Source organism: Pseudophryne corroboree, chromosome 4 (genome assembly GCF_028390025.1).
Source record: "Pseudophryne corroboree isolate aPseCor3 chromosome 4, aPseCor3.hap2, whole genome shotgun sequence".
Classification (NCBI taxonomy): domain Eukaryota; kingdom Metazoa; phylum Chordata; class Amphibia; order Anura; family Myobatrachidae; genus Pseudophryne; species Pseudophryne corroboree.
Window position 1 is genome coordinate 868,340,733 of NC_086447.1, and position 25,219 is coordinate 868,365,951.

Genomic DNA, 25,219 nt, shown 5'->3' on the forward strand with positions numbered 1-25,219 from the left:
CCAAGCGCTCCCAGCTACACGCAGGCAGCGTGTCACCGCCTCAGCCAGATAGGAAACTTTCCAGCTATACAGTGCCTCAACCCAATCGTGGACACCAATACCGCCGCAGAGTGGAGGGTAAGCAGTGCCCCTATGAGTGCCACGACGGGTTACTAAGTGGTTATGTAAATCTCTCAATATTACATTATATGGAATAAACTGGCACAGAAATATCACCAGAAGAAAGTTTCACTATCTTAAAAGGACTGTGTTGACATATATACCCAGGGACATTTCTGTCTATCTAACCAAACTAATTATTAACATCAATATAACAAAATCCCTGGAGGGATTAACAGTTACTAACAACCAGGACTGTATACTGGGACTGATTACTGGTCCAACTAACTAACCAGCTAACCAATTAAGCATGCATGCTTTAAATTAATTATAAGTCCAATTGGCTAATGCGGGGGTATCTATTGAATTTCATGCAGTGATTATAAGTATGATACTAATTATTCTGCGATTTCCAGCATGATGTTTTTATATCTATGAATGTTTATTTAGTTTGCTGTTCTTTTAATAAAAATATATTTTATTTACCAAATCAGCAGCCTAATTAACCACTTTTGAATATTTGTGCGCTCATACGTTTTAAATTTTAATAATATACTCTACCGTTGCGTACTAAACACCACTGCTCAAAACCTGTCTGAACCTTTGTATCATGTAAAGAGGGATCTCTCTGTCCATGAACCAGTTACACTAAACAAACTTACTGATTTTATTAAGGGGACCATAACCTATAAAATACACTATTTAGATTAACTATGTAACGATCGAGTCGCCTGCCAGACGCACACAAACTCTACCGTAAATGCGCATATCACGCGCCTGAGCGCACGACCGTGGAGGCGCCGTTACGCAACTGCGAATATGCGCACGCACGGGAGAATGTGCACGTGCAGCGGGCAAGCGCATGGGGTTAGTACAAGGCATCATAGGTCGCTATATTTTTCGACTTTGACACATGCTATATCATCTGGGTGACCGGACTGCGCGGCCAACCAGAGATATCGTATGTGACCCAGTGCAGCGTAATGAAGGACAACAAACAGTGATTATTGCCGTCCTTCATTAAACCATTCTGATGTGTACCGTGGATATGATATATTGGCCGTCACATCTTCTGGGGGGATCAGTGTGAGATCCCGGCGCTCGAAATACCGACGCCGGGATCCCGATGTGGAAGAAACTGACAGGGGTGAGTAAGGGGTGTTCTCCCCTCTACCCGCAGCCTAACCCTAACCTCCTCCTTGGTGCCTAACCATAACCACCCCCCGAAGGTGCCTAAACCTAACCCCATGTCCCCGCTGCTTAAATCTAACTCCACGCCCCGCAGCCTAACCCTAACCCTCCATGGGGGGTGCCTAACCCTAACTCCCCTCCCTGCTGCCTAACTCCTACCCCCCCAGGATGCAGCCTAACCCTAAGCCTCACCCCCGCAGCCTAAACCTAACCTCTCTCCCCCACGCGGCTTACCTGTGGTGCGCCGCGGTCTGTTCTCGCTCGGGATCCCGGGTGTAGGTATTCCGGCGCCGGGATGGTGCACCCATTCTGGACGCCAGTGTCGGCATTCCGAATAGGGTTGGTATTCTGGCGTCGGTATTCTGACTGCCGGGATACCGACAGCTGGGATCCTGACTGTTTCCCCTTCTGGGTACACAACGTTCTGATTTCTGTAGCTGGCATCAAAGTATCAACAAATTTGTACACATCTGTATATCCCTTATGGGGAGATGTATAAAGCCTTGGAGAGAGATAAAATGGTAGAGGCGGCCAAAGCATTCTGTCATTTCATACGCTGTGCTAGTCTAGATGAGTGACAGAAGCTGACAAGAAGACTAATCTCCGTGCCGGAACAATACCGCTGTATACATGACTCTGCTGTTCACACGATATGTACGCAGTTCCAAAACTGTAAAACAAAATGTTTGTGCCTGGGGCAATAAGACAACTTGATGGCAGCCCCCCAAGCCCTCAATTAATAATGAAATGAAGCCAAAGTAATAATAACCTACTCTGTGGCTTGGTGTCCTATGCAGCTGGGCAGGTATGTGGAACATAGTGTCCTAATGGTGTCGGTAGAATGTATAAGAAGGAACCCGCCCGGGCAGAGGATTGCAGATGCTCGGAGACGGGTTTTGGGTTTGCCTGGTTGTTGCCCATGTCCTCTAACATATTCTCCCGTGTAACAGAGACGCTGAGACGCCTAGTGTATGATCTGGGAATGGGATCTGTACCGTTCTGTATGATGACTGGCAGAGTCAGTTTAAGAGGGGAGGGGGCCCATGTGCTGACTCTATGTGGGCCCCCTCCTCTCTGAGGCGCAGCAGACTCGGCGCATGCCCAGGTGTCCGAAAACATGGCGCCCGCAGTGTTCCTGGAGACTAATCTCGACTACGCATGTGGGGGTCTCTGAATACATGGCGCTCCCCCATGTTCCCGGAGACAAATTTGTTCTGCGCATGCACGAATCACAAGGAAAATGGCAGCCACTCCATTTTCTGAGTGATTTCTTCTGCAGAACGAGACTGCTGATAAATAAGTGATTAACCATGGCTGTCGTTGTGGCCCTCCTCAGACCCAGGGACCCATGTGCACCACACACTCGAATTATAAAAACACCTATGATGACTGGGGTGCTGAGTTAAACCTCAGTTTTACATGATGGAGCACAGCCCCATAATACCCCCATTTTTCCCACACTAAGCTCCTGAACAGTAATAACGACTGGTTGTGAGATATGATTGGCTGGATCAAATGCAGGGAGCTGACCCTACCCTGGTAATGACTGCAAGTGTGTGCAACACAGACGCGTCACGCTCCCTGCCAGTAGGATTGCGGGTCTCTCTGGCATCTGCCCACACTAGACATGGCCGCCGAGGGCGTACGACCATGACGCAATCAAGACGCGCTCCTGCCCGGGCTGAAGATGGCGGCCGTGCTGCAGGACACGCCCCGTTCTATCGAAGTGGATTGTGGGGAGAGCGGAGAGCGGAGTCCGGGCCCAGCAGCCGCCGGCATGTATTGAGGGCTGAGCGGAACGGAGACCATGAGCTGGAGCCTGATTGCCGCCCTGTCCCTGCTCAGCGGTCAGTTACACCGGGGGTGGCTGTACGGGTGCTGGGGTGGGGGCATATGGGTAGCGGTATCCCATTGGAGTGGAGGTTACTATGGGGGTACAGGGGTGGTTATAGTATGTGGGGTGGTATAGATTGGGGGATTGTGAGTGTGGGATTCCGGAAGGGGCGATGATATCGTGTGTGTGCTCATATGAGGGAAGGTGGTGGGGTATTAAAGTGTGTGTATATGTTTGTATGGATGTGTGTATGTATGTGGTAGAGGGAGTGAGATACTGAGGAGTGTGGTATTGGGGGTGGGGAGTGATAACTGGGGTGCATGGGGAGTTGTCTGTAATGTGTTGGGAGCACAGAGGGGTGATTGTGTTTGGGTACAAGGGGGAAGTGATAATGTGGTGGGGGGTGTTGCATGGGAAGTTTATATGTAGTTGTGATGGGTGGGGAGCGATAATGTGGTGATAGGGGTACAGGAGGTTAGACATAACATGGTTGGGGTACAGTGTGGGAGCGATGATGCGGTGGTGGGGTGATTACATCATGGGGTATAATGAGGGAGCGATAACAGTTTGATGGGGTACGGTGAGGGAGTAATAATTTCGGGGTGGGGGTGCTGTGAAGGAGCAATAATGTGATAGGGGTAAAGTGCGGTAGCAGTAACATGGTGGTGGGGGTACTGAGGTGGTAAAGCTGGGCTGTGTGTTGTGGGGATACTCTGGAGGGTGTATACAGTGGAGGTATATGGGAGGGTGGGACGGTACAGGGTTGAGTGCACATGTGTGGGTGTTATGTATGTGTTGTGTGTAAGTGTGGGCGGTAACATTACATGTGTGGAGGTGAGGTGGGTGGTCCTGTGTGTGCAGAGCTGTGGGGGGTGATAGTGCATTTGCTGAGGGTGGCACTGTGTGTGCGCGTGGGATTGATACGTGTGCAGAGGGATGCACTGCATGTATAGCTGTACAGGGGGTGATATTGTGTGTGGGTGGGGGGGGGGGGGGGGGATACCATGCAGTTACAGGGGTGTTTATATTGTGTATTTTTGTGTATGGGGGGAGTATTGTGGTTGGTGGTAAAGGGATATAATCCTGTGCTAATGTGTGATATTGAAACATGTATGTTGGGGAGACTGTGTACCATGTACTGTACTGTAATGTTATGTTGATGTATTGGGGGGATTGTGGGCCATGTAATGTTATGTTGATGTATTGGGGGGACTGTGGGCCATGTAAAGTAATTTCTGAGCTGCCGAGATTATGATAAAACATGTTGGACTGTAACATCTGTATCCTGTCGGTGTTGTATGGGGCATGGGGTTACTATTGTGCAGTGAATATGGGGATGAGGGCACATTGGTGTGGAGGATGAACATTTGAGTGTTTCTTTATGGTTGCAGAGATGGGGCAACAATATAGGGACTGGGGGTTCTCGGAGTAGCCATATTAGTCATGATACATACTGCGCTGATATATGGGACAGGGAATGTGGGGTACAGATGTGCTACCATACAACGAGTCTGGGCTTCCTTACATAGAAGCTGTATTGGTGGGCAGGTGATGTAGAGCAGTTGTTCGCAACCTCGGCCCTCAAGTACCCCCAACAGTTCATGTTTTCCAGGTCACTCAGCTGGTGCACAGGTGTATTCATTACTCACTGACACATTATAAAAGACCCACAGGTGGAGCAAATTATTTCACTTGCCATCCTGTGAGGGGACCTGGAAAACATGAACTGTTGGCGGTACTTGAGGACCGAGGTTGAGAACCACGGATGTAGAGTGTTTTGCAATGCGGGGTCTGGAAGCAGCAATAAGGATTTAGTGACCAGTTTGCCCCTGTATGTCGGGTGTACTGTCCTCTCTTGCTATGAGCTCTGCGTCTTTCTCACCCTCCGTCTGATGAGTTATCAAAAATCATACTTGAGATGAAAATAACATTGTACACAGAGCAGACGACCGGTTGGTAATCCCACTGCAGCCTCTGCCAACACACATCAGTAACGCTCAGTAAATGCAGAATGTAGAGAGTGTCGCCTTCTGCAAGTGAGTAGTATTGTCTACGTATAGTAGTATTCTATATATAAGAGAGACTTGGATTTTCAGGGTAAGCTGTCCTGGTGAAGGAAGAGAGGCGTACAGATGAAGGTTGTATCTAGGTTGGTCACATATCCCTGATCAGTCGCCGGCCGGTCAGAGCACCTCCCGCCATCAGTTTGCTAGTGCTGTATATACTCTGATAATCGTCTGGGAGATTTCACCTTCAAATCTCTTGCCCTAATGGACAAGTACTTCTTCTCTGGGCTATTTGCCACCACTAGTCTGCTTCCAGATTCTGGGGCAGCAGTCCTGCAATTTACCCCAACCAGAGCCCTTTCTCCCTGTGACCACCAGGGGACAGTGCAGCAACAGGAGTTATAGGGGTCTATTTACTAAGCCTTGAATGGAGGTAAAGTGGACGGAGATAAAGTACCAGCCAATCAGCTCCCAACTGTCATTTTTCAAACACAGCCTGTGACATGGCAGTTATGATCTGATTGGCTGGTACTTTATCTCCGTCCACTATATATCAATCTAAGGCTTAGGAGTCTGTTTACTATGGGGTGTATTCAATACCAGTCGGGTCCTTTCCAACGGAAACGATAGGCCAGTATTCAATTGGGCGGCCAAATCCGACTGTCGGATTTGGCCGCTCCCGACAACTGTCAGTACCTGGGGAGGCAGAGACGCCGCTCAAATCCTGTGCTGTGTACTCCGGCGGCCGGGGCTGCTGAGCGGCGGTGCTCTTCCGTGCAGCTGCTGCTGCCACGGCCGGGGCTGCTGAGCGGCGGTGTTCATCCGTGCAGCTGCTGCTGCCACTGCCGTGCTGCTGGGAGGCTGCCACTACTCACCCATTCCCGCTTCCCCATCTCATCTCCCCGGTTCTGACATTGTCAGAACAGGGGCCAAAACCTGTCGGATTTGCCGCGAAACACGTGAATCCACGTGTTTTCCGACAAGTCTGGAATAATCAGCCAGCATTGAATAGGTCTGAACCCCTTCCGACCTAAACCTGTCTGAAACTGACGTCTTTCCGACAAGATGGCAGCTTTCGCCACCTATTGAATACACCCCTTAGCCTTGGATGGAGATAAAGTACCAGGCAATCGGCTCCTAACTACCATGTCACAGGCTGGGTTTGAAAAATGACAGTTAGGAGCTGATTGGCTGGTACTTTATCTCCATACAAGGCTTATTAAAGAGTCCCCTAAGACCCCATAGTCCTGTTCAGCACTGAGTAGAAGGAACTCTGGATCTGCTGTCCCCTACACGGGTACCCCACATACTGTCCAACCCTCATTTTCCCTGACTCCTGGCCAGAGTAGAGTACGGGGACCCCAGGGTCAGCACTGGACCATGGGAATGACTTTCTTTTACTATTTGTAACTTGAATCATTGGCTTCCAGTGCTTTGCACATTCGGTGTGAGTTGAGGAATATAGCATCATTTAGTATAGCGTGAAGGAATTCCTGTGACAGGAAATCGGACACCACTTCTCTTGTTATTACGGTGTTATAATCTCCCTGTGCGGCTGCCAATGAGCTTGTTTAGTTTTATACTTGTAAAGCCTGATTGTGTCTCGCGTGCATTTGTTAGTTACGTTTTTACTAGCATTTATGGGTTGCATTAATGGAACCTTCATAAAGTGTCCTTAGTACTATGGTGACGGTGTGTCCTCCGGCTATGTCCTGTACTCCAGGTGCAGCTGTCTCCTGCATTGCCCACTCCGTGATTGTGGCGGAAGATAAATGTCCTGTGATTGTTTGAAACTGATTTTTTCTTCTTCTTTCTTTTACATGTGTGATTACTGGAGGGTTAACTAGCTAGAGACTGCTTTATACTGACTGTACTTACTGTAAGGCAGATTCTAGGTCTGTTCGTGAAACCAACCAAGCTGAAATGTCTCCCATATAAGAGATAAGAGTGGCTGCTGGATTATCTGCGTTCAGATGAGTCGCTGAGAACTGGGGAATTGTATTGCTGTAACTTTAGAACCGCCATGAGCTTGTGTCTTTGGCTGGCTGTGGCGCAGTGGGCCCTTGTCTCTGGGTGGCAGTGATTCCATCTTCCCTTTGTTGCTGGTTGGCTGTGGCAGGTGTGGTATGTTTGGTAGCTAAGACTTAGTTTGACAGTGTCTAGGTCAACCACTGTTGGTCGACAGGGACTAGGTTGACATGAAAAAATGTCGCCATGAGTTTTTTTTACTCTTTTTTTTTTTGGGGGGGGGGGCTCATTTTCTTCGTACAGTGACCGGGAACACCAATAAGTGCACCGTGTCCCCTCACATGGCTTGCTCACGGTGCTTCGGGCAAGGTGCCTCGCTCCATTACCGCTGCGCTCTGCACAGGTTACAATTCCCAATTGTAGTCCATGTGCATTGTAAAGTATGAAAAAGTTCTAAAAATTAAAAAAAAAAAATGTGAAAACTCATGTCGACTTAGAAACCATGTCGACCTAAAGACCGGTTCCCGGCTGTGGCATGGGGCTTTTCTCTTAAAATAATTGGTACTCCATGCTCCCTTCGACGGCACCAATTCCCTCTGATTTCTGCCGCCCCGATACTTATTTCAGCGTCGTCTGCTGACGCAGCCATGTTTATATACCCTGTACTTGTCCTATATTGTCTTAAACTGTAAGTCGCTGTTTTCTTGTTTATGCGCTCTGTAATTAGGCGCTGCGGATGCCTTCTGGCGCCGTGTGTCTCATGGTGGCCCCGTGTCTCTGAGTGACCGAGTCTCTGTATCGCTGTGGTCACATATCCCCCCCCCCCCCCCCCCCCCCGTGTCACTGGTTGGCCGTTCCTTACAGATCTTTTGTGGTGACCTGAATCTCTGGCAGAGAGAGGGTTAAGCTTTGCTGTGTATTGAAATAAGATACTTGTGGTTGCCCCCTCCCAATTGCATTCCTACCCTCTGCGCTGCCTGCACTCTCCCATAGCTGTGTGTACTTATACTTCTGTAATAAGTGAGCACTGTAAACTGGCCGCCATCCTGCTTTGTCTGGGAAGAGGGTTCATGTATCTGTGGGCTGGGCGATTACCACAATGCAGTGGAATTTGTGCGTTGCATTATTCTACCTGGTACATGAGAACACAAATGTAAAGAAATGGAACAAAGTTTGTTTTCTGCTGCAAATGGATGAGATGTCTGCACATTAGCACAGTCTGCTCTGTACAGGCCATGCATAATACGAAGGCTCAGTTTTTGTCTCGCCACACACCCGCGTCCAAGTTTTGCATTATAGCAGGGAGCAGATGTGCATTATGGGGCATAGGTTGTCCCGGTAATCTCTGCGGACAGATTTTATTCAGAAGCTAGGATGGACAGAGTAATATATCTGTACTCCATTAGACAAATATAGTGAAAATCCTATTGAGTTGTTTCCTTTTTTTGTGGTGTGATGACAGGGAGTCATCTTTGAGGGGATTGTAGGTTATGACGGAGTCTGTGTGTCGGGCACCCCATGCTACATAGAGTAAACTTTGAAACCAAGTTTTGGCGGTGATCTGATGACCACTTTTGTCTCCCCAGCTGTCGGCACAAGAGCCGCCATCGTGTTCACCAAACAGCCATCTTCCCAGGATGCATTGCATGGCCGCAGCGCCTTCCTGCGCTGTGAGGTGGAGGACCAAGCAGATGTGCAGTTTCGGTGGCTACACAACGGGATCCCGGTGAAGGACACGGAGCGGCGATACCATGAAGGCGGCAGTCTGACAATCACGTCCGTGGACAGGAGGCTGGATGGGGGAAACTTCCAGTGCGTGGCTCGGAATCCGAGTACTGGCGAAGAGGAGAAGAGTCTTAACGCCTCTTTCAATATTAAATGTGAGTACTGCCAGTGGACGGATGTGGTATCCCCCTTGTTTGGGCTCTTGAGACTCGCTCTTCGGTGTAGACTATCTTTCTGTGATACATGTTACGGCACACTTGGAAAGGGTTTATTTGGTGCCGCACTGAACTTATTGATATTGTCAAAAGGGCTTCTATTCTATGTGGCCCTTAGAAGACCAACGATATGTAGATAAGTGAGAGGTCCCTGAAAAGGGTATCAGTAGTATCTTTGTTTGGTGGTTCTCCCAGAGTCAGTAGTGCATATTGGTATGAAGGGAGAAGGAGAGAGAGACTGTGTTGGGCGCACACTTGATATCATGAAAACTATTTAAACTTAACTTTTAATTACGTCAAGTATAAAAGTTTATACACAGAGACAGAAAATTCAAAAGTTTTCACCGCCACATCCAGTGTAATGAGTTTTTGAGCTAATTTAAACAATTACGTTCTAAGAATTCGTTAGTCAAAACATGTACATTAGAATGCATCTGAGGTGAAAAATATTAAAACTGGAGTATCCGTGGATATCCAGAAAGAATATAGAAACAGAGCCACAAATAAAGTGATAGGAGCTGTAGTACTGTCCAATGTTTGGGCTTTCCTGGTATAGGTTAGTTAGCTCTGTGTGAGACTGAGAGCAAAATGTGATATGACCTAGGGTATTCCACTAAATAGACAGACAAAAAAAGCGATTACGATGTCATAAGTGGTGATTAAGGTCAAAGGTTGCTCCAACACTTCTGCTTTTTGTATTTTACGGGGAGTATGCTTACTGCACCGGATATTCCCTAGTGGTCTCCTTGATCAGGCTTCTCACTGCTTTGCTTCCAATTCATGGGGGGAGGGGGGGGGGGGGGTTCAATTGTTTGAAAAGTTAGTTGGGTGTTTGTTTTTTCTTGTCTGTTAGATAAGATAAAACAGACACCCAACCGACTTTTCAAACATTTGAATTCCCCCCTTAGAACGTAATTGTTTAAATTAGCTCAACAACACGTTACACTGGATGTGGAGGTGAAATCCTCTTAATTTTGTGTCTTTCTGTGTATAAACTTTTATAATTGACGTAATTAAAAGTTACGTTTTAATACATCTTAAGGTGCCTCTGTGGGTGAGAAGAGAGGCACAAGGGTAAATGACATGAAGGTGTGTGTGTGTGTCCCTTGTGAACCTGACTTTTTATTTTTATTTTTGCAGGGATAGAGAGCGGGGCAGTGTCCTTGCAGGATCCAGCCAGTGTCAGTGACATCCAGAACCTCTCACCAGTCACTCTGCGCTGTCACATAGATGGACATCCGCGGTAAGACTGAGATTCCTGAACACAGCTAATGCCCAGGGGCCACGTACTGTATATCGGACATCTTCTGCTTATTTACAGGCCCCTTTGTCAGTGGTTCAGAGACGCGGCAGCATTGACTGATAACGGACAGTCGTATTCTGTAAATAACAAAGAGCGAACACTAACTCTACACCGAGCGGGACCGGATGATAGCGGCGAGTATTACTGCTGTGCGCACAACGCTGCAGGAACAGTTTGCAGTAACCGGAACTTCACACTAAACATCATTGGTGAGATGCCTGTGGTTACAAATCTCCCCCAGTTTCCCCTCTGACTCTCCCCTTTGATCCCATTGTGTACATGAGATGTACAGCTGACGGCTCGGGTAATTCTGTCAGTTCAGGTGTGAAGGGTAAATGAATGTTCCCTGGAGTTGCAAGAACATTGTGCCCCCTAATCTGATAAGTGCCCCCTTTATTTGCAACTTTGGGTACTTGTACAGTAGACTGAAAACATTGAGTAAAGCAACTCCCCTTTCTGCAAAAGTGCACTGAGTTTGCTGTAATACCCATCTTGGCTCCTAGGTTCTGAACAGGTCTGGTCTTTATGGAACTGCAGTTAGGCTTCCAGATCCTAGGTCATAGCACATTATGGACCTCTTAATAACCCATGGATCTGATACCGGATTCCCCATCCTTTTGCTAAGCAGTTCTCAATGTCCTGGTCTAGAAGTATATGCTCAGTTGTGACAGGTTCCAGTTTGAATGGTCGACCATGCTATGGTCGAAAGTCATTAGGTCGACCACTTTTGGTGGACATTGTCATGGTCGACATGGACAAAAGGTCGACACGTGAAAATGGTTGATACATGAAAAGGTCGACATGAGTTTTTAACTTTTTTTTTTTGGGTGTCGTTTTCTGCGTAAAGTGACTGGGAACCCCAATTAGTGCACTGTGTCCCCTCGCATGGCGAGTGAACTTCAGGCAAGGTGCCTCGCTGCGCTAACACTGCGCTCGGCACAGGTTACCGTTCCCAATCGTAGTCCACGTGGTTTGTAAAGTATGGAAAAGTTCCACAGAAGAGGAAAAATGTGAAAAACTCATGTCTACCTTTCATGTGTCACACCATTTTCATGTGTCGACCATGTTAGTGTCGACCACTACTGGTTGACCTAATGACTGTCGACCATCCAAACTGATACCGTTGTAACAGATACCAGGACTGTAGTTAGTGACGCCCTCTGTTCACTCCTGGAATTGCGCGTTTATGGATATTGGGCTTCTTTTGGTTCTAGAATTACCTTTATCTTCTTCGATAGCATCTAAAACAACACACAGGCTGTGCAGCATAATGGTGTGTACACACAGGGCCAGATGTACTAAGCCTGAAAAGTGATAAATATCACAGTGATAAAGCACCAGCCAATCGGCTCCTAACTGTCATTTTTCAAACACGGCCTGTAACATGACAGTTAGGAGCCGATTGGCCGGTGCTTTATCACAGTGATATTTATCACTTTTCAGGCTTAGTACATCTCCCCCACAGTGAGATATTTTCTTACGATTTTGACTATATAGTCAAAATCGTAAGAAAAGTTGCGCAGTCTGCATCGCAAGAATAGATAGACTGTGCAGGCAAGTCAATTTTGACTGTCTCGTAGAAGAGATAGTCAAAATTGACACTTAGCCAAAATCGCACATAGTCCGTATCGCAAGCACATAATGAGTGTGCTTGTGATGCTGACTATGTGCCGACCTAGCCCCTGTCGCATAGTGAGAATCGGGCATAGCCTGAATCTCACCGTGTGTATGGGCCATAAGACGTATATGTGAAAGATTTCATACCATGCAGGGAGTTCAGTGCGAATGCTTGTGTCCTCTTACACTGTGAAGCAATAGGTAACATGTCTTCGCTTCTGCACTGGTTATTGTGTAATGTTTGCTATAGGGTATTGGTATTGCTGGAGGTTATTATCTGGCTGTCTGCAGGGTCCATCCTTTGAGCCATTGCAGGTGTCTTTACCAGTAAATCTGTGGCTGGAGGTTTCATTGTCTGCATTATGCTATATTCCATTTATTTCTTCCAGATGAGAGTTTTCCCCAAGCTGAAGTTATTCCGGAGGATCAGATTGTTAATAAGAGTGAAGACGCTTTATTTCACTGTAGATTCAGTGCCACCCCGCCCCCTGTTCTGGAGTGGTTCTTCAATGACAGCACCCCATTGACCAATAAGAATCGGTGAGTGGGATTAGAGAAAAGCTACAGACCAGCTGTGGTGTGGGGGGTGGAAAGATTTCAAAGTCAGTTACAGGTGGAATTTCTTAGGGCTATCTGTTCACTTATACAGGCTGAACCCACCCATTACAGTGCCTACCTTTTTCTTATACCCGGCTGGTGCCTCCCTCCCTTATTGGGGGTGATTCAATTGTTTTGTATGCCCCATCTCATATCTGAAATGACAGAAGATCGCAGGGCGCAATTCATTTTTTATGTATTTATTTACTTATCTCTAATCGCGCCTAGACAGGCCAGGTTTAGCCGCATAAAACTGCTAAACCCGGCTCAGCGCGCGCCTGAATGGAGCAACAATTGAATTGCTCCGTTGGGCACCACCTAGTTAAGGCTGCAGGGAGAAACACCTAAATCCCCCCGCCCCCCATTGTTCCTTCATACATCTGAACATTCCAGCAACACCCATAGTCTCAGTATTGCCTGCTAAGTGTTCGATCTGCCCCTTTCCCTGTGACATGGACAACATAAAGTTTTCTCTAACGTCCTAAGTGGATGCTGGGGACTCCGTCAGGACCATGGGGTTTAGCGGCTCCGCAGGAGACAGGGCACAATAATAAAAGCTTTAGGATCAGGTGGTGTGCACTGGCTCCTCCCCCTATGACCCTCCTCCAAGCCTCAGTTAGATCTTTGTGCCCGGCCGAGAAGGGTGCAATCTAGGTGGCTCTCCTGAGCTGCTTAGAATAAAAGTTTAAGTTAGGTTTTTTATTTTCAGTGAGTCCTGCTGGCAACAGGCTCACTGCTACGAGGGACTTAGGGGAGAGAAGTAAACTCACCTGCGTGCAGGATGGATTTGCTTCTTAGGCTACTGGACACCATTAGCTCCAGAGGGAGTCGGAACACAGGTCTCACCCTGGGGTTCGTCCCGGAGCCGTGCCGCCGACCCCCCTTGCAGATGCCGAAGTTGAAGAGGTCCAGAGGTCCAGAAACAGGCGGCAGAAGACTTTCAGTCTTCATAAGGTAGCGCACAGCACTGCAGCTGTGCGCCATTGTTGTCAGCACACTTCATACCAGCGGTCACTGAGGGTGCAGGGCGCTGGGGGGGGGCGCCCTGGGCAGCAATGTATTATACCTTTTTTATGGCTAAAATACATCACATATAGCCCTTGAGGCTATATGGATGTATTTAACCCCTGCCAGATCTCACAAACTCCGGGAGAAGAGCCCGCCGTTTTAGGGGGCGGGGCCTATTCTCCTCAGCACACGGCGCCATTTTCCTGCTCAGCTCTGCTGTGAGGAAGGCTCCCAGGCTCTCCCCTGCACTGCACTACAGAAACAGGGTTAAAACAGAGAGGGGGGGCACTTATTTGGCGATATGATTACATATGTGAAAATGCTATAAGGGAAAACACTTGTATAAGGGGTTGTCCCTGTATAATTATAGCGTTTTTGGCGTGTGCTGGCAAACTCTCCCTCTGTCTCCCCAAAGGGCTAGTGGGGTCCTGTCCTCTATCAGAGCATTCCCTGTGTGTGTGCTGTGTGTCGGTACGTGTGTGTCGACATGTAGGAGGACGATGTTGGTGAGGAGGCGGAGCAAATTGCCTGTATTGGTGATGTCACTCTCTAGGGAGTCGACACCGGAATGGATGGCTTATTTAGGAATTACGTGATAATGTCAACACGATGCAAGGTCGGTTGACGACATGAGACGGCCGGCAAACAAATTAGTACCTGTCCAGGCGTCTCAGACACCGTCAGGGGCTTGTAAAAATGCCCATTCATTTACCTCAGTTGGTCGACACAGACACGGACACTGACTTCAGTGTCGACGGTGAAGAAACAAACGTATTTTCCTTTAGGGCCACACGTTACATGTTAAGGGCAATGAAGGAGGTGTTACATATTTCTGATACTACAAGTACCACAAATAAGGGTATTATGTAGGGTGGGAATAATCTACTTGTAGTTTTTCCTGAATCAGATAAATTAAAGTGTGTGATGATACGTGGGTTTCCTCCGATAGAAAATTATTGGAGGTATACCTTTTCCCGCCAGAAGTGAGGGCGAGTTGGGAAACACACCTTAGGGTGGATAAGGCGCTCACACGCTTATAAAAACAAGTGGCGTTACCGTCTCCAGATACGGCCGCCCTCAAAGAGCCAGCTGATAGGAAGCTGAAAAATATCCTAAAAAGTATATACACACATACTGGTGTTATACTACGACCAGCAATCGCCTCAGCCTGGATGTGCAGCGCTGGGGGGGCTTGGTCGGATTTCCTGACTGAAAATATTGATACCCTTGACAGGAACAATATTTTATTGACTATAGAGCATTTTAAGGATGCATTTCTATATATGCGAGATGCGCAGAGGGATATTTGCATTCTGGCATCAAGAGTAGATGTGATGTCCATATCTGCCAGACGATGTTTATAGACACGACAGTGGTCAGGTGATGCAGATTCCAAACGGCACATGGAAGTATTGCCGTATAAAGGGGCGGTCCATCGGACCTGGTGGCCATGGCAACAGCTGGAAAATCCACTTTTGTTACCCCAAGTCACATCTCAGCAGAAAAGGACACAGTCTTTTCAGTCTCAGTCCTTTCGTACCCATAAAGGCAGGCGGGCAAAAGGCCAGTCATATCTGCCCAGGGTTAGAGGAAAGGGAAGAAGACTGCAGCAGGCAGCCCATTCCCAGGAACAGAAGTCCTCCACAGCTTCTGCCAAGTCCGCAGCATGACGCTGGGGCCATACAAGCGGACTCAGGTGCGGTGGGGGGTCATCTCAAGAGTTTCAGCACGCAGTGGGCTCACTCGCAAGTGGACTCCTGGATCCTACACGTAGTATCCCAGGTGTACATTGGAAATTCGAGACGTCTTCCCCTCACAAGTTCCTGAAGTCTGCTTTACCAACGTCTCCCTCCGACAGGGAGGCAGTATTGGAAAAAAATTCACAGGCTGTATTCCCAGCAGGTGATAATCAAAGTACCCCTCCTACAACAAGGGAAGGGGTATTATTCCACACTATATTGTGGTACTGAAGCCAAACGGCTCGGTGAGATCTAAAAGATTTGAACAATTACATACAAGGGTTCAAATCAAGATGGAGTCACTCAGAGCAGTGATAGCGAACCAGGACGATATGGTGTCACTGGATATCAGGGACGCTTACCTACATGTCCAAATTTTGCCCTTCTCACCAAGGGTATCTCAGGTTCGTGGTACAGAACTGTCACTATCAGTTCAGACGCTGCCGTTTGGATTGTCCACGGCACCCCGGGTCTTTACCATGGTAATGGCCGAAATGATGATTCTTCCTAAAAGAAATATGGACGCTTTCCTGATAAGGGCAAGGTCCAGAGAACAGTTGGCGGTCGGAGTAGCACTATCTCAAGTAGTTCTACGACAGCACGAGTGGATTCTAAATATTCCAAAATCGCAGCTTTTTCCGACGACACGTCTAATGTTCCTAGGAATGATTCTGGACACAGTCCAGAAAAGGATGTTTTCTCCCGGAGAAGAAGACCAGGGAGTTATCCGAGCTAGTCAGGAACCTCCTAAAACCAGGAAAAGTATCAGTGCATCATTGCACAAGGGTCCTGTGAAAAATGGTGGTTTCTTACAAAGCGATCCCATTCGGTAGATTTCACGCAAGAACCTTTCAGTGGAATCTGCTGGGAAAATGGTCCGGATCGCATCTTCAGATGCATCAGCGGACAACCCTGTCTCCAAGGACAAGGGTGTTTTCTTCTGCGGTGGCTGCAGAGTGCTCATCTATGAAAGGGCCGCAGATTCGACATTCAGGACTGGGTCCTGGTGACCACGGATGCCAGCCTGAGTGGCTGGGGAGCAGTCACACAAGGAAAAAATTTCCAGGGAGTGTGATCAAGTCTGGAGACTTCTCTCCACATAAATATACTGGAGTTAAGGGCAATTTACAAGGCTCTAAGCTTAGCAAGACCTCTGCTTCAAGGTCAGCCGGTATTGATCCAGTGGGACAACATCACGGCAGTCGCCCACGTAAACAGACAGGGCGGCACATGAAGCAGGAGGGAAATGGCAGAAACTGCAAGGATTCTTCGCTGGGCGAAAAATCATGTGATAACACTCTCAGCAGTGTTAATTCCGGGAATGGAAAACTGGGAAGCAAACTTCCTCAGCACGCATAACCTCCACCCGGGAGAGTGGGGACTTCAGAGGGAAGTCTTCCACATGATTGTAAACCGTTGGGAAAAACCAAAGGTGGACATGATGGCGTCCCGCCTGAACAAAAAACTAGACAAATATTGCGCCAGGTCAAGGGACCCTCAGGCAATAGCGGTGGACGCTCTGGTAACACTGTGGGTGTACCAGTCAGGGTATGTGTTCCCTCCTATGCATCTCATACCAAAAGTACTGAGAATCATAAGAAGGAGATGAGTAAGAACGATACTCGTGGTTCCGGATGGGTCAAGAAGGACTTGGTACCCGGAACTTCAAGAGATGCTCACGGAAGAACCGTGGCCTCTACCTTTAAGAAAGGACCTGCTCCAGCAGGGGCCTTGTCTGTTCCAAGACTTGCTGCGTTTGACGGCATGGCAGTTGAACGCCGGATCCTGAAAGGGCATTCCAGATGAAGTCATCCCTACCCTGGTCGAAGCCAGGAAGGATGTAACCGCAAAAACATTTTCACCGCATTTGGCGAAAATATGTTGCGTGGTGTGAGGCCAAGAAGGTCCCTACAGAGGAATTCCAACTGGGTCGTTTCCTACATTTCCTGAAAACAGGACTGTCTATGGGCCTAAAATTAGGGTCCATTAAGGTTCAAATTTCGACCCTGTCAAATTTCTTCCAGAAAGAACTGGCTTCAGTGCCTGAAGTTCAGACGTTTGTAAAAGGGGTACTGCATATACAGCCTCCTTTTGTGCCCCCAGTGGCACCTTGGGATCTCAATGTTGTTTTGAGTTTCCTAAAGTCACATTGGTGATCCACTCACCACTGTGGAATTAAAATATTTCACATGGAAGGTGAAGATTCTATTAGCCCTGGCTTCAGCCAGGCGTGTGTCAGAATGGGCGGCTTTATCATATAAAAGCCCTTACTTAATTTTTCATTCTGACAGGGCAGAATTGAGGACTCGTCTTCAATTTCTCCTTAAGGTGTTTTCTGTTTTTCACATGAACCAACCTATTGTGGTACCTGCGGCTACTAGGGACTTGGAGGACTCCAAGTTACTTGACGTTGTCAGGGCCCTGAAAATATATGTTTCCAGGACGACTGGAGTCAGAAAATCTGACTCGCTGTTTAGCCTGTATGCACCCAACAAGATGGGTGTTCCTGCTTCTAAGCAGACGATTGCTCGCTGGATTTGTAGTACAATTCAGCTTGCACATTCTGTGGCAGGCTTGCCACAGCCAAAATCAGTAAAAGCCCATTCCACAAGGAAGTGGGCTCATCTTGGGCGGCTGCCCGATGGGTCTCGGCTTTACAACTTTGCCGAGCTGCTACTTGGTCAGGGGCACACCCTGACTGAGGAGGACCTGGAGTTCTCTCATTCGGTGCTGCAGAGTCATCCGCACTCTCCCGCCCGTTTGGGAGCTTTGGTATAATCCCCATGGTCCTGACGGAGTCCCCAGCATCCACTTAGGACGTTAGAGAAAATAAGAATTTACTTACCGATAATTCTATTTCTCGTAGTCCGTAGTGGATGCTGGGCGCCCATCCCAAGTGCGGATTGTCTGCAATACTTGTACATAGTTATTGTTACAAAAATCGGGTTATTCTTGTTGTGAGCCATCTTTTCAGAGGCTCCTTCGTTGTTATCATACTGTTAACTGGGTTCAGATCACAGGTTGTACGGTGTGATTGGTGTGGCTGGTATGAGTCTTACCCGGGATTCAATATCCTTCCTTATTATGCACGCTCGTCCGGGCACAGTATCCTAACTGAGGCTTGGAGGAGGGTCATAGGGGGAGGAGCCAGTGCACACCACCTGATCCTAAAGCTTTTATTATTGTGCCCTGTCTCCTGCGGAGCCGCTAAACCCCATGGTCCTGACGGAGTCCCCAGCATCCACTACGGACTACGAGAAATAGAATTATCGGTAAGTAAATTCTTATTTTTTTCTCTTTTGGTAGCATCACAGTGTTCAGCAATGGCTCTCTACTGATCAGTTCTGTGAAACCGCGTAGTACTGGCACTTATAGCTGTGTGGGCACCGGACAGACAGGGAAGAAGGTGGTGCTCAAGGCCAAACTCAGCCTGGCTGGTAAGATCGCATTGATTTATTGTGCTAGTGTGATGTAATGTCCCCTGACCTGTATGATGGGATCGATTACCTACTATCCATGGACATAACTATGGTTGGGTGCAGTTGGGGCCCAGAGTATCAGAGGGGCCTGGACCCAGGTTATAAAATTGCATACCAGTCTTCCAGATTTACCTGCTAAGCAATTGGGTCTGATCCATTTCCCAACCTAAATTGTAAGATAATTTGAACTGGAGGGCACTGTAATGTATCATAATCTGATCTGCTCATTGTAATGTGGAGAGCAATATAATGTTACATAAGAACTGTGGCACAATATGAAATGGGAGGCACTATAGTGTGGCATAATATGAACTGGGGACACTATATGTATGTCATAATGTGAATTGGGTGATACCGTGTGGCATAATGTGGACTGGCAGCCCTACAGTGTGACATCATGTAGACTTGGCAACTACAATGGTTCATAAAATAAACTAGGGCACTACTATGGGGCATAATATTAACCAGGGCACTACCATGGGGCATAATATTAACCAGGGCACTACTATTGGGCGTAATATTAACCAGGGCACTACTAAGGTTCAGAGGTGTCTCTCAAGAAGCATTGGGACAGGGGCCCTTTCAGTATGTTGCTTTGGGGCCGACAAAGTTTTGGTTACACATCTGCTAATATCTGTCTCATTTAACAACATCCGTAGTGACTTAATGTAGCCTTATAACGCCACTTACCAGTTACTGCATGGTGTGCTGATGTCTCGTCTTGTTCTCCCTCGTATTCCCATTACTCCGTTATCTCCCTACAGATATAGAGGACATACACCCTCTAACTTCGCGGGTTCTAACTGCAGACACCATTCAGCGCATCTCATGTGAACAGCCACGGGGTCTGCCTCCACCTACTCTGTGGTGGACAAGGCATGGGCAACGTGTTCCCACACAGGACAGGGTTTACCAGGATGGTAATGAATTGGTTTTCAACCCTATAACAGAAAAGGACAGCGGCATTTACACCTGCCATGCTGCTAACATAGCCGGGGAGCGCAAGCAGGATGTGACAGTCACAGTGGCAAGTAAGAGCAACAACTCGCTACTAGTGTTTCTTTCTCGCCAACTCTCTGTACTCCCCCCTTTCCTTATCACACTCTCTCATGCCTGTCTGTTCCCTACTTCTTTCTCTGCTCCCACACCTTCTGGCCTTCACCTTTTACTCTGCCCCCTACCTCAAACCAACTCCTCGTTGCTTTCTGCCCCCACCTCCCCACTTTCAAAAGATGTGACCCCCCCCCCCCCCCCCCCACCCCAAGTAGTAGTTCCCTGGTGAGCATGCCCCTGTATTACAGAAATTATTTCCCCCATTCTGGCTTTATTAAACTCAGCTCACCATAATCTTTCAACTGATGTTTCTGTATTTCTTGTCTTGTCATCACAAGACCATATAAATGATTGATGTTGCATTGTGACCAGTCCAAAAAGTGGCCAAATATACTCGCCAGTGAAGGGGTTCTTTTCAGGACTTCGTCAAAGTCCACCTCCAAGCCTTATTCTGCTGTAGGGGACAAGAACTGGGACCCTGGGGGCCCAGCCATGCAATGATTGGCCATATGTGACTCCACAAGTAGAGTGCGGTCCTGCCGAGAGGACCACAAAAACTCCTTCCCCCTACTTGGACCTGGAGGATGAGAAGCATTGGATCCTTGTCAGCTACTCCCTGCCTTGCTGCAGCCATTTCTGAGTCTCCCTTCTTCTGACCTTTTGCAGCTGTTCCAGAATGGATTGAAAAGCCTCAGGACACTGGGATGGACGAAGGGAAGTCGGGGTTTCTCCACTGTCACAGCAAATCTTCTCTGGAGCCCAGTGTGACCTGGTATCGCAATGGCATCCCCATCTCCAAGGTTGGCAAACCTAGAACTGTCGCTGTCTTTATTCCTGTGTGACTTGTCTGTTGACCCTGCGTTTTCTGCCTGGCCTGTCTCTTCTGTGGTGATTAGATCTGCCCTCTCCCACAGGACTCGCGATTTCAGGTGTTCCAGAACGGGACTCTGAAGATAGTGACTGTAGAGGTGTATGACGGGACTGTGTACATGTGTGTGAGCAGCACCCCTGCCGGGAGCATAGAGGCTCAGGCCCGCGTCCATGTACAAGGTGAGAGCCGCTATATGGTGGGGAGGGGATGCGAACATTTCCTGTCACCTCTATTACTGATCTCTGGCTGAATTCTTTTACAGAGAACTTGAAGTTTACTCCACCCCCCCAGTCACAGCAGTGCATTGAGCTGGATAAAGAGGTTACTGTACATTGCTCTGCAACAGGCCGGGAAAAGCCCACAATACAGTGGGTGAAAGCAGGTCAGTTCCTCAATGATTCCGATGTGTCCCAGCATGCTCTGTGTGTCCATGTCATATATATATATATGCCACATGTCCCTGGTTAATCTTACACTTCATAGCTCCTGCCATGTACGATGTGGCCTCTTGTTCCTGTACTTCTCCAGCCATGCATGTAGTTGGCACTGAGTGCAGAGTGAGCGCTACTTGTTGCTGGTCACTGGGCCTGTGACTTTGTTGGAGACTATATCATGACACCTTGTTCTCCTCTGGCAGATGGAGGTAATTTACCTGCTCATGTGCATTCTGAAGCTGGGCTCTTGAACTTTCGCAGAGTGAGCCGAAGTGATGCTGGGAATTATACTTGTATTGCCTCCAACAGCCTGCAGGGGGAGATAAAAGCTTCTGTCAATCTCACAGTAGCAGGTGAGTCTGTAAGATTTGATGAAGGATCATACTAGGCCTTCCTAGTTTTTACTGTGTTGTGGACAATTGTTGCTAATCGGAGACTTCATTTAATTGAGATCTAAAAAAAAAAAGAAATAGCTTGAAATATATGAAGGTATTATGCAGACAGCCTATGTCCTCCCCCAGTGGAAATGGACAGACAGTACGGAAATAAGACCGTAGGAGCTTACATCTTGTAGAATTAAGCCCATGAGGGTGATGTGGGCCAGGGACCTAGGTTAACCATCGATGGTTACCCCAAATTTCCCATTTACGTGGGCAGAAAAGGAAAATATTCACTGTGAACGCGGGTATATAATATAAACTTATTAGCTTTTGTGCCATACAGGCGAATACACACGGCACCACATTAACTGCAGCACTAAATGGGACCCCCCCCACCCCGGATGTTTAAGGCAAAATAGGACGCACTTGTTTGTGCTGTTAAGCCAGACTACAGGGGTGCGTATGCATTCAAGATAGCAAATGTCTCTACATCACGATGTGGTCATTCCCTAGCCTGCTTTTTCTTTTTTTTATTATTATTTTTATTGGAGAAATGTCACACAAACCAGTACAGACAACAAAAGAAAGATATTGATGTTACAGAATAGTTCAAAATAAAGCTCCAGGTATCGCTTGGGATACAGAGAAAATAGTACATCAGCTATGAAAAAAACCTAAATAGAAAGAAAGATAAAAAGAGAAGAAAAAGAGGAGGAAGAAGAAAGAAGGGGGGTGGGTTACCAACATTAAAAGTTCTAGGAACTCGGTGTGAAAAATGCATAACGTGTGTGTATATATACAAACAAAATAACAATACAATCACATAAGAACATAGTGAATACGAGTCTGAAAAGATATGTGAGAGAGAAGTTTTAGAATAAGAGAACCATGGTTCCCAAATTTTGTCATATTTATCTGACCGATCATGTAAAGAGGAAGTAATTTTCTCCATCGCAGAAATATACCAAATTTTAGATAATACCATATTCAGAGGTGGAGAATTAAAGAGAATTCTTATAAAGTCTATACCAGATGGTATTTAGGAGCAGATGTATTAACCTGGATAAGGCATAAGGAAGTTATAAACCAGTGATATGTGCAAGGTGATAAAGGCACCAGCCAATCAGCTCCAATATGTAAATTAACAGTTAGGATCTGATTGGCTGGTGGCTTTATCACCTTGCACATATCACTAGTTTATCACTTCCTTATGCCTTCTCCAGGTTAATACATCTGCCCCTTAGTTCCTACGAAATTGGCAAAGATTTTCCCTGGGTCCTCTCCATTGTGCTGGAGAGATTGTGGTCAAATTGGAGACCATAAACACATTTGGTGGTCTTGCCCCAAAATCCGTCCTTTTTGGGAACAAATTGAAGCAAGCTATTTTTTTTTTTTATTTTTTTTCTTCTCAAGTGGTTATGGGTCCTTGGATGGCATTATTAGGGCTTCCATTATCCGATTTAAGTAATATTGCTAATAAGCTGCTTCTTCAAAATTTTATATGCTGCCAGACGTGCCATAGCTAAATGTTGGGGAAAAAAAACTATTTAAAGAGGAAATAGAAGACTGAGCAGCATTTTGTCTAATGATTTCCCATGAGTCCTCTTCAGGTGGGGGGCCTAAACCTTGTTCCCATTTACTCTCATGAGGGAGAATATCAACCGACTGTAGTGAGCTTAGTAAAGTATGGAGATAATACCTTGTCGTATAGGGCAATAGATACATAGTCTTTCGAAGGGGGTAAGTTGGCGAAAGATCATGGTCTTAGATAAAGAATTTAAAAAGGAGCGAAGTTGCAAATATTCCTAAAATATAGGACTAGGGATTCTATACTTGTCCCTGAGAACATCTAAAGAACGCCAGGCATTACCTTCGATAAAGTCAAAAACAAGTGTAGGTCGTGGATTCAAGTGAAACCATGAGTGTGTGGGCAGGGAGGAGCCAGGAGGGAAATCTGGATTATCCCATATAGAGGTGATGGGAGATGGGAATGTGGAAAGCTTATAGTGCCGAACACAGAAACACCACAAAGAACAAGTACATTTTGTAGTAGGAGCACAAGTTTGTACCTTCTGAGTAGGTTTAGTTGGCATTAAAAGGGATATCAAAGTGGATGTTTCGGCCAGCGAGAGTTCAATTTGTATCCAAGGTAAAAGAGGGGATTGAGAAAACTAAGTGAGAGCTTGGCTTAAGTGAGTTGCATGATAATATTTTTGTATATCCGGAAGGCTTCTACCTCCATCGACTGGGCTGCTAATCATAATAGAAGTCTTAATTCTAGGGGGTTTACGAGACCAAATAAATCTCAATATAAGTTTCTGCATTCGGCTTAAAGTCTCCGCAGGAATGCGCACCAGAATAGTTTGAATCAAATATAAAAGCCTGGGCAAGATATTCATTTTTACTGAAACAATACATCCAAGCCATGTTAGTATTTGCTTGTCCCAAGCCCGTAGATCGGATTCAATACAATTAAAGAGTCGGAAAGTTTTCAGAATATAGGGACCCCTAGGAATTTGTTAGAAAAATGCCCAAATATTTTATTTTCTTGGAGCGCCAGGAGAAACTAAAATTAGCAGCTAAGAGAGACCTAGTTTCCTCACTGAGATGCAGGGGCAGCGCTTCCGATTTAGCATAATTGATTCGGTAACCTGAAATAAAAGGAGTATGGGGACAGAGTTTGAAACAAATTCGGGATAGATGTATGAGGGGATGTTAGGGTTAATAAAACATCATCCGCAAACAATGATAGCTTGAACTCCGCATCACCAACTACTATACCCTTTATATTAGCGTTAGCCCTCACCATACACGCCAGAGGCTCGATTGTCATGGCGAATATTAATGGTGACAGGGGGCACCCCTGCCGGGTACCATTATCGATCTGGAATAGGCGAGAATCTTTACCATTTATTCGAACTCTTGCTGAAGGGTTAGAATATAGAGCTTGAATACCTTTTTAGTAGGCTTCCTCCCATGCCAAACCTACGCAGAGCAGCAAACCTAAAAGGCCATCAAATTTTATCAAAGGCCTTCTCCGCATCGAGCGAAAGAAAGATAGAAGGCAATTTAGCTTTATTAATCACATGAACCAGATTAATAGTTCTCCGAGTATTGTCTCTAGCTTGTCGGCCTGGGATGAAGCCCACCTGGTCAGCATGTATCAATTGAGGAAGAACTGAATTTAATCGCAGGGCTAAAATTTTGGCAAAAAGTTTAATATTGTTTAATAAGGAAATTGGGTGATAGCTGGAACACGAATTGGGATCCTTCCCAGCCTTATGGATCAGAACAATTCGAGCCTCTAGCATGCAGGGGGATAAAGGCCCTTCTTAAGAAAGCCATTAAAGAGTCTGCATAAGTGAGGCAATAAGATACCCTTGAATTTCTTAAAATACATAACAGATATACCGTCTGGCCCAGGGGCTTTTCCCGATTTCTGAAACTTGAGGGCATTCTCAAGCTCCTCGATTGTTATCTCCGAGCCCAAGTGGGAGACCACAGATTGGCTTAATTTAGGTAAATTGCACTTGTCTAGAAAAGATTCAATTCCGTCACAAAATTTCTTAGAAGATGAATCATTAGCATCCGCATTATACAATGATTCATAAAATTCTTCGAATTCTTTAAGAATTTTATCAGGATTATGGGTTAATGCCCCTTGTTTGGTACGAATCGATAAGATATTTTTAGAGGATAT

The 25,219-nt window shown here is 46.7% G+C and overlaps 1 protein-coding gene across 1 annotated transcript in view; it reads left to right on the plus strand.

Moving 5' to 3' along the window:
• The first annotated feature begins 2,980 nt into the window (after positions 1-2,980).
• Positions 2,981-25,219, plus strand: part of PTK7 (protein tyrosine kinase 7 (inactive)) — a 70,711-nt gene continuing 48,472 nt past the window's right edge. Inside the window, exons 1-11 of the mRNA XM_063918746.1 lie at positions 2,981-3,137; positions 8,685-8,978; positions 10,179-10,281; positions 10,360-10,550; positions 12,348-12,498; positions 18,609-18,739; positions 19,546-19,812; positions 20,501-20,634; positions 20,749-20,884; positions 20,968-21,087; positions 21,343-21,492. Of these exons, the coding sequence (XP_063774816.1) occupies positions 3,098-3,137; positions 8,685-8,978; positions 10,179-10,281; positions 10,360-10,550; positions 12,348-12,498; positions 18,609-18,739; positions 19,546-19,812; positions 20,501-20,634; positions 20,749-20,884; positions 20,968-21,087; positions 21,343-21,492 (1,717 nt within the window). The 5' untranslated portion in view covers positions 2,981-3,097. The remainder of the gene's footprint in view (positions 3,138-8,684; positions 8,979-10,178; positions 10,282-10,359; positions 10,551-12,347; positions 12,499-18,608; positions 18,740-19,545; positions 19,813-20,500; positions 20,635-20,748; positions 20,885-20,967; positions 21,088-21,342; positions 21,493-25,219) is intronic.